This window comes from Heterodontus francisci, chromosome 8 (assembly GCF_036365525.1).
Source record: "Heterodontus francisci isolate sHetFra1 chromosome 8, sHetFra1.hap1, whole genome shotgun sequence".
NCBI classification, from domain to species: domain Eukaryota; kingdom Metazoa; phylum Chordata; class Chondrichthyes; order Heterodontiformes; family Heterodontidae; genus Heterodontus; species Heterodontus francisci.
The window spans coordinates 96,580,910-96,590,879 of NC_090378.1; the positions used below are offsets into that span (position 1 = coordinate 96,580,910).

At 41.9% G+C, this 9,970-nt stretch overlaps 1 protein-coding gene across 1 annotated transcript; it reads left to right on the forward strand.

Annotated features, from left to right (window-relative positions):
- Positions 1-733: 733 nt before the first annotated feature.
- On the forward strand, positions 734-5,344 carry LOC137373045 (tumor necrosis factor ligand superfamily member 6-like). Its single transcript, XM_068037807.1, has 4 exons — positions 734-1,243; positions 1,336-1,378; positions 1,531-1,584; positions 1,997-5,344. Exons 1-4 carry the CDS (start codon positions 1,016-1,018, stop codon positions 2,392-2,394), a joined length of 723 nt encoding a protein of 240 aa, XP_067893908.1. The 5' UTR covers positions 734-1,015; the 3' UTR covers positions 2,395-5,344.
- Positions 5,345-9,970: the final 4,626 nt, after the last annotated feature.

Consider the following 9,970-nt stretch of genomic DNA (forward strand, 5'->3'; position numbering starts at 1 on the left):
CTAGGACTAGGGGGCATAATCCAAAAAAAATTCGTTGGGTAGTTCGTAAACATTTCTACATGCAAAGGATGGCGAAAGTTTGGACCTCTCTTCCACAAACAGCAATTGATTCTAGGTCAATGGTTAATTTTAAATCTGAGATTGGCAGATTTTATTAACCAAAGGTGTTAAGAGATATTGGCCAAAGGCGGATATTTGGAGTTCGGTCACAGATCAGCTATGATACCATTGGGTCAAATCTTTTTATCTGACTGAACTTTACCTTTTCCAGTTCAGCCATCTTACTATGGACACTCATTATCCTTTTCTTTTTTTAACATTGAATCTAATAATGTTATGGCCACTATTTTCAATGTGTTCCCCTATTCTCACTAATTATTTATCCCACTTTATTTCCTGGAACTAAATCAAGCAATATTTCTTCTCCTGTATTGTTATCTTCTCTGGCAATTCAATTACCTTTGGGGGCTGGGTGGGGATGGGAAAGGGTTAATGAAGAACATAAACCATTTAAAGTGTTCAAAAAAAGTCTGATCTTCTCTTTCATTTCCTTTCTTAACCAAAGTGCTGCACAGAGTAAACAACTTAGAAGCTAATGCCATTTTAACTAAATGCAAATTTAAAAAGAACTTTGCATAAATAGACCCTAATAATGCACACAAAATAATTTTTTGAAGAATTGTTAAGCTATTAAAGCAAATGCAATCACAAAAGTTGCAGTAATAATTTGTCGTTGTTTGTATTATTGTATCATGTGATAAATGTGGTTACCGTTTTGCAACTGTATCGAATGGTGGTGATGCGTACCTGAGCCTAAGTGTACTTCAGAACAAACTTTTTCCATGTGGTCTCCGTCTTAGAAAAGGTCATCTATCTACAGAGAGAAAATAAGGAAACAAATCAGGTCATTGTATAACAATTTATAATAGGCGAGCAACTCTGTTACCAGCAGAGGAAGAGCCAGCCTCTACAGTAAACAGACCATCCTGTGACTGTATTGAAATCGGTTCTGATCATGCAGCAAAGGAACATGCAAATGCTTGACAATCAGAATAATTCTCCTCGCGAGCTAACATCTTTGTGGCCTGTGCCACTTACAGGGCTGAAAACTGAGAAGAAATCGGGCTGGCTGAAAGTCTGCCATTTTGTGATTGTCGTCATATTTTTCATAGCACTGGCTGGGCTTGCATTTGGTATGTTTTACTTACACCAACTTCACCAAGAAGTTGAACAATTGAAGCAGGTACGTTATCAATTTATGGATTACTAAAAGAAAATTAAAATATAAGTATGAAAAAAATTAAAATTAGTTACGCTAAACACTTATATTTGCAGAAGATCAATGGTAATCCACAAAAAAGACCACAGATGCTAACTGGTGAGTGCAGTTTTAAAAAAAAAAACATTTTTGTATGAAGAAAACTTCATGGCGAGTGAGGAAATCATGTAACAGATGCTTTTATTTATCTTTGGGGATTTTATGGCTTTCCATGAAGCTGATTTTCACAGTCTAAATTTGCTATGTTGTAGGAGCTGAGGACAACGAGCCAAACAATGAGGTGAAAATGGCTGCCCACCTTACAGGTCTGTAGGTACTCTGTGTTTCATACGGATAAACACGTGAAAAGGAAACCAGTTACTGGGAACGAATAAGGGGAAATAATTAATTAAAAAAAAAATTAGTCGAAAGTGGATGAATAAGAGAAATCACGGAATAAAAAGGAAATAAAGATGAAATAGAAAATGAAGAACAACAATGTAGAGAATGAAAAAGGAAATTTTATTTTTATTTAGAGATACAGCACTGAATTTGAGAAATTGTTATGCAGAAAACATTAAAATGTGCATGTCTTAGAATTTTGAACAATTATTTTAGCGTGTTTGACCATAAACGATTAACATATATATCTAAACCAGTAACGGTTATTCAACAATGCAGTCCATGTAATAGAAGTGTTAGCTGACATATTTGTCTAACTTTAAAATGCAATTGCAGGAAAAGAATCAACCGATCATTCCAACAGATTGATGTGGGAGATTTCTCTGGGTCACGCCTTTACAAACGGGATTACATACAAGAATGGAGCGTTAATAATCAACGAAACTGGACATTACTTTATTTATGCAAAAATCTATTTCCGTGGAAGGCAATGTGAGGCAGTCCCATTGCAACAAAGTGTAGTCAAACGCAATAGCAATTACCAATATGACCTGAGTCTGATGGAAATCACTGTGATAAACCCCTGCAATGCTGCTGGAGCATGGGGGAAAAATACCTTTCAGGCCGGAATATTTCATCTGAGTGAAGGAGTGCAGCTGTTTGTCAGTGTGTCTCATCCAAGAATGGTTAGTACTGATGAGCTAATGACTTTCTTTGGACTATACAAGCTTTAGATCATGCTCATAATAACTGTGTGACCTTGATACCCATGTGACCTTGATGCATATTATTGACCTTAAAGTCACAATGTTTCACATTAACTAATGTGGGACAAGGAGGTTCAAAAGTTTTATGAAGCTTTTATCATATGCTAATTTTTTCCTTGCACACTATTTTTAAATTGTTATAAGCAGCAGAGTATTTGAAGTTCAGGAAGTCTACGGTATGTAAGATTTAAAAAGCTCTAATTTAGCTACTAAAGTATGTATTTCATGCAATTATATTGTTTATTTCCAATTTTTGTGCCTTATGACTTAAGTTGAGGTACAGCTGAATGGGCAGGAATAACCTTCAAGAACCTTGTATAAGTGATCATTCTTCCTGTATGAGGCTGGACAGTGTGTGTTCCCAAACTATTTTTACTAGGAGGCATCACATTTAAGCCCAGTAGTCTCTTCACTTGATATCCATCTCCCACCTGGGGCTGAATTTTATTCAGGCGCCACGCTCCACGGTGGCACCCTTCGAACTTGGCGGGTGCCTGCATTCGGTGGCTGCTTAGGACTCCCGACGATATTTCGTGTGGGGGCTCATTTAAATAGTGGGGGCAGAGCGCCTGCCCCCGATAATGTGTAGGGGTGGCCTCCGCATGCCCGGCAACAGTGTCCGGCACCACCGCGCAGGCACCGGTGCCATTTTTAAAGGGCTCTAAGCATTTAGAATTACTTTAAATTTTTAAACAGGCAGCAGTATTAAAATTTTTATTAAACAATGCGAAATTAGTGAATGGCCCTTCCCTAACCCCCCAATGGTCATTTCAATGCCCGAACTGACCAACACATTCCTTTTTCCCTACTCAAACTTTACCCCCTAAACTTATAGCATTTGGCCTATAACCCATTCCCACCATCCACACATCCAATAAAAATTGATTTCCCTGCTCCTCCACCCCTCCCGCCCTGAAATTTTTATTACTCCCCCCTCCCCATCAGGTTCTCGCATCGGAATTCCAGGCGGAGTTCCAAAGGATCGAAAATCGGCGTGGGATGACAGGTGAGTTAATTTGAATATATTTAATGGGAATCTGCATATGGAGATGAAGGGCCCACCGCAAAGCTGGGGGTGGAGTGGGGGGTGGGGGGGGGGTGCTGCACTGAGGTCCTCCTGCGGCTGGTAATATGCGATGGGCCCTTCTCGACATCGCGGGTCGAGGTGGGCCTCTCCCTGCAGAATTATACCAGTCCCCACGCTGTGACCCACAGCGTCGAGGGGCCGGTAAAATTTAGCCCCTTGATTCCAAAACTCTGAATACCCTTGCCTAACAAAAACCTATCAATTGCAGTTTTGAAATTTCCAATTGACTTCACCTCAACAGCTTTTGCAGGAGAGATTTCCAGATTTCCACTACAATTTGTATGAAGATGTTTTTCCTGATTACCCCCCTGAACAGTCATGCTCTAATTTTGTTCTGGTCTCTCCATCAGAGAAAATAGTTTCTCTCTATCTACCCTATCAAATTGTTTAATCATCTTAAACACCACAATTACTCTTCTATACTCAAGGGAATACAAGTCTAGACTATGGAACCTTTCCTCATAATTTAACCCATTTAGCCCTGGTATCATTCTGGTGATCTGCAGTGCACCACCTCCAAGACCAATATATCCTTCCTGAGGTGCAATGCCCAGAAATGAATACAATATTCAAGATGAGGTCTTATGAAGCATACAACTGAAGGATAACTTCCACCCCTTTGTATTCCAACCCACTTGAGATAAAGGCCAACATTCCATGAGCCTTTTTGTATTTTGTATCTGTCCACTAGCTTTTAGTCCTTTCTGTACATAGATCCTTAAATCCCTCTGCTCCTTCCCAGTTTCTAACTTCTTACTACTTCTTAAATCATTGATAGAAGACTCAATGTGCTGGGTAAGATAAAGTTCTACTCACAATGTGCCAAAATGTACCACAATGTGGATGACGAGCGCCGACCATTGTAAATTAGGTGGTTGTACCATAATGGGATTGCGCCTGAATAGTGCTCCAGTCACATAGTGCTTGTTTGTATGGCGAGTGCTGCTTTCTGGTTCCTAGTCAACATTTTTAATAGCACTGGGGAGTGAAATCTGGACTATTGACTTGGAGAAGATGGATCCAGAAACAGTGATGTGATTGATGGTGGGAAATGTCACAAATTCAAGATCAGTTGAAAATTTGTTTTGAATTTTCAGAAAACAAAAACTCAACACTTTATAAAGCATCTCACCTTTTTAATATATTTTTTTAAAGAATGGGATTATGAAATCCCACTGCTTTTCCCTCTTTTCCTTCCGGGAGAAGTTTTGCTGGACCATTTCCACCTTCTCTAGATGGGGCCGCAATCAGCCCTCAGACATACCCCATGGTGCTACAGTGCCATGGCAACAGAGATTTCCTCCGTTTTCCTGCCTCTTATGGAACAGCAGTTGACATCCACTTACCATATCCCATGTAAATTAGGAGCTGCTTCACATGTAACGGCATTGCTTATTGCACCAGTGTGCCACACCACTGCATTGTCCGGGCACGGATCCCACAATAAGGAATTGTCACCATTTATGGTACCAAAAGGTGTTCGGAGGTGCCACACATCAGATTCTCCTGACTGTGTCACATGTGCAAGGTGATGATGTTTATCAACACAAACTGTCATGCCACAAGTGAATGTCGCGACAGGGCTGGGGTTGGTTTCCATACTGCTTTTCAAGAATGGTGATGTCTTTACGAATGTAATCAGTTTTAGTTCTTTGTACATTGTTGGTGAAACTATAACATGGAAGGAGTGACTTTAGTTTCATTATTTTTTTCCTTATTGTACTGTTGCAAACAAGGTTCAGAATCAAATTCATAATGCTTTCAAGTTATCTTGTTATAAGAAAAGTGCATATAATACATGTTATTTCAAAATAAAGCTTTAAATTTGCATTTCTTTTTGTATCTTTGTGAAGACTTGGAATCCATGGTGATGGTACCAATTAACACTATGTTAGCACCAAGTTAAGTTGTAATATGGCAGGTAAGTATTTAGAAATGAGCAGTAGCAAGTATGTCCAGTAGGGGTTTGCCCACCTTAGCCTCTACCATGTTTTTGATTTCAAGGCAGACTCTCAGCCCGTGTTGCTTTGTTTGGATGAAATGTTGAGCATGGTTATATACAAACAACTGTAGATATACTAAAAGCATACCCCAGCATATGACACGTTGCAAATCAGTATACTGTGCCAGAAGAAGACTTTAATATGTGTTACACTTAAATAGGGCAGTATGACACAAATATATATTTCTGTACTTTCTGTTGAAGCTGCAGAGAAACCTAGAATTGTACAATCATCCAATGTTTACATATTACTGGGCCAGGAGGGTCTGGTCTTAGTCTTAATCTTACCCAAGTTTCTCCCTGTAGCAATTCACTGGAAACTGAACTGACCACTCCTTTTGTGTGCAGTTTCTTCCCAATGTCCAGTCTCTTGGCTTTTTGACAAGTTTCTTTACAGTGGTGATAGTGGCAGTCCCTCCTTGGGACAGCAGAGTAACCACTCTTCAGACACAGAACTGAGGCATTGCTCATCTGATCAAAAAGTGGTTTCAAATTATTTTAACATTTTTAGAGGTCTTTTTGAGTTTTGTTGTCATTTCTTGCTGTTTTCTTCCAGGAGAAAAGGCACTGAGTTCTTCAAAGAAGTTAAAATAGTTCATCCATCTTTCAATTGAGAGGATAAATTGAGGCCCCATCTGCCGTCTTGAGTAGACATAAAATATCTGACTACACTATTCCTAAGAAGATAAGGGAAGTTGTCCCCGGTCTCCAGGTCAATACTTGTCCCTCAACCAACATTGCTAAACCACTTGATTTGGTCTTTCTCACAAAGCTGTTGGTGGGAGCTTGCTGTGCACATATTGGCTGCCTCGTTTCCTACATTACAACAGTGACTGCATTTCAAAAGTACTTCATTGGTTGTAAAGTTTCGTTTCCCTCCTTTCTTCCTTCGCTTTCTTCCTTTTTCCCTTCCTTTCATTCCTTTTCTTCCTTTAGAACATAGAACAGTACAGCACAGTACAGGCCCTTCGGCCCATGATGTTGTGCCGAACCTTTAACCTACTCTAGGATCAAACGACCTACATACCCTTCATTCTACTATCATCCATGTACCTATCCAAGAGTCGCTTAAATATCCCTAATGTATCTGCTTCTACTACCACCGCTGGCAGTGCATTCCACGCACCCACCACTCTCTGTGGAAAGAACCTACCTCTGACATCTCCCGAAACCTTCCTCCAATCACCTTAAAATTATGCCCCCTGGTGATAGCCCTTTCCACCCTGGGAAAAAGTCTCTGGCTATCCACTCTATCTATGCCTCTCATCATCTTGTACCCCTCGATCAAGTCACCTCTCATCCTTCGTCGCTCCAATGAGAAAAGCCCTAGCTCCCTCAATCTTTCTTCGTAAGACATGCCCTCCAGTCCAGGCAGCATCCTGGTAAATCTCCTCTGCACCCTCTCTAAAGCTTCCACATCCTTCCTATAATGAGGCGGCCAGAACTGAACACAATATTCCAAGTGTGGTCTAACCAGGGCTTTGTAGAGCTGTAGCATAACCTCGCGGCTCTTAAACTCAATCCCCCTGTTAATGAAAGCCAACACACCATACGCTTTCTTAACAACCCTATCAACTTGGGTGGCAACTTTGAGCGATCTATGGACATGGACCCCAAGATCCCTCTGTTCCTCCACACTACCAAGAATCCTGTCTTTAAGCCTGTATTCCGCATTCAAATTCGACCTTCCAAAATGAATCACTTCACACTTTTCCAGGCTGAACTCCATCTGCCACTTCTCAGCCCAGCTCTGCATCCTGTCAATGTCCCGTTGCAACCTGCAACAGCCTTCCACACTATCCACAACTCCAGCAACCTTCGTGTCATTGGCAAACTTGCTAACCCAGCCTTCCACTTCCTCATCCAAGTCATTTATAAAAATCACAAAGAGCAGAGGTCCCAGAACAGATCCCTGCGGAACACTACTGGTCACCTTTCCATCTAGTACCGCCCTCTGTCTTCTATGGGCCAGCGAATTATGTATCCAGACAGCCAACTTTCCCTGTATCCCATGCCTCCTTACTTTCTGAATGAGCCTACCATGAGGAACCTTATCAAACGCCTTGCTAAAATCCATATACACCACATCCACTGCTCTTCCTTCATCAACGTGTTTTGTCACATCTTCAAAGAATTCAATAAGGCTTGTGAGGCATGACCTGCCCCTCACAAAGCCATGCTGACTGTCTCTAATCAAACTATGCTTTTCCAAATAATCATAAATCCTGTCTCTCAGAATCCTCTCCAATAATTTGCCCACTACCGACGTAAGACTGACTGGTCTATAATTCCCAGGGTTATCCCTATTCCCTTTCTTGAACAAGGGAATAACATTTGCCACACTCCAATCATCTGGTACTACTCCAGTGGACAGTGAGGACGCAAAGATCATCGCCAAAGGCGCGGCAATCTCTTCCCTCGCTTCCCGTAATATCCTTGGGTATATCCCGTCTGGCCCCAGGGACTTATCTGTCCTCATGTCTTTCAAAATTTCCAGCACATCCTCTCTCTTAACATCAACCTGTTCGAGCATATCAGCCTGTTTCACGCTGTCCTCACAAATGACCAGGTCCCTCTCACTAGTGAATACTGAAGCAAAGTATTCATTTAGGACCTCCCCTACCTCCTCCGACTCCAGGCACAAGTTCCCTCCACTATCCCCGATCGGCCCTACCCTCACTCTGGCCATCCTCTTGTTCCTCACATAAGTGTAGAACGCCTTGGGATTTTCCTTAATCCTACCCGCCAAGTCTTTTTCATGTCCCCTTCTAGCTCTCCTAAGTCCATTCTTCAGTTCCTTCCTGGCTACCTTGTAACTCTCTAGAGCCCTGTCTGATCCTTGCTTCCTCAACCTTAAGTAAGCTTCCTTCTTCCTCTTGACTAGCTGTTCCACATCTCTTGTCATCCAAGGTTCCTTCACCCTACCATCCCTTCCTTGCCTCATCGGGACAAACCTATCCAGCAGTCGCAGTAATTTCCCCTCCCCCAATTAAATATTTTCCCATCCTGTCTGCTCCTGTCCTTCTCCATGACTATAGTAAAGGTCAGGGAGTTGTGATCACTATCACTGAAATGCTCTCCCACCGAGAGATCTGCCACCTGACCTGGTTCGTTGCCAAGCACCAAATCCAACATCGCCTCCCCTCTAGTCGGCCTATCTACATATTGAGTCAGGAAACCTTCCTGGACACACCTGACAAAAACTGCTCCATCCAAACTATTTGCACTAAGGAGGTTCCAATCAATATTAGGGAAGTTGAAATCACCCATGACAACAACCCTGTTACTTCTGCACCTTTCCAAAATCTGCCTCCCAATCTGTTCCTCCATGTCTCTGTTGCTATTGGGGGTTCTATAGAAAACTCCCAATAAAGTGACTGCTCCTTTCCTGTTTCTGATTTCCACCCGTAATGACTCAGTAGACAAACCCTCCTCGACGACCTCCCTTTCTGCAGCTGTGATACTATCCCTGATTAGCAATGCCACTCCCCCACCTCTTTTATCTCCCTCCCTATTCCTTTTGAAACATCTAAACCCCGGAACATTCAACATCCATTCCTGCCTCTGTGATATCCAAGTCTCCGTAATGGCCTCAACATCGTAGCTCCAAGTACTGATCCATGCTCTACGTTCATCACCCTTATTCCTGACACTTCTTGCATTAAAATAGACACACTTCAACCCATCATACTGGCTGTAACTTTGCCCTGTCAACTGTCTAACCTTCCTCACAGACTCTCTTTTTTCCTTTTATTTCCTCATTCTGATTTTTAGATTTTCAGTTTGGCATTCATTGGATTAGTTACATGAGCGTCGCAGTTATACAGTGAGGGCTTTGACTGAGACTAAAAAATTAGCTGTTCAGGAGAACAGCTAGAATAAATCTCGTTTATGATAGGGCGGCACAGTGGCGCAGTGGTTAGCACTGCAGCCTCACAGCTCCAGGGACCCGGGTTCGATTCTGGGTACTGCCTGTGTGGAGTTTGCAAGTTCTCCCTGTGTCTGCGTGGGTTTTCTCCGGGTGCTCCGGTTTCCTCCCACAAGCCAAAAAGACTTGCAGGTTGGTAGGTAAATTGACCATTATAAATTGTCACTAGTATAGGTAGGTGGTAGGGAAATATAGGGACAGGTGGGGATGTGGTAGGAATATGGGCTTAGTGTAGGATTAGTATAAATGGGTGGTTGATGGTCGGCACAGACTCGGTGGGCCGAAGGGCCTGTTTCAGTGCTGTATCTCTAAAATAAACAAATGTCAATAATTAAATATCGTCCATTATTAAACAAGCTGGTTGGATTTGCTGTACCTGAACTGATTGCTTTGATTATTGTCACTTAATTTACTTAGAAGTTGCAATCTACTCACTGAATACCTGTTTCAGCCTGCTCAACTCACTATAAGCAGCCATCTTATAACTGATGATAATGCAAATGCAATTTCTTTGGTGCTATTTGCC

Coding starts and splice junctions, on each gene's coding strand:
- LOC137373045 (XM_068037807.1), top strand. CDS start 1,016: ATGCAGCAAAGGAACATGCAAATGCTTGACAATCAGAATAATTCTCCT. Junction 1,379..1,530: donor AAGACCACAGATGCTAACTG/GTGAGTGCAGTT, acceptor GCTATGTTGTAG/GAGCTGAGGACAACGAGCCA. Junction 1,585..1,996: donor AATGGCTGCCCACCTTACAG/GTCTGTAGGTAC, acceptor ATGCAATTGCAG/GAAAAGAATCAACCGATCAT.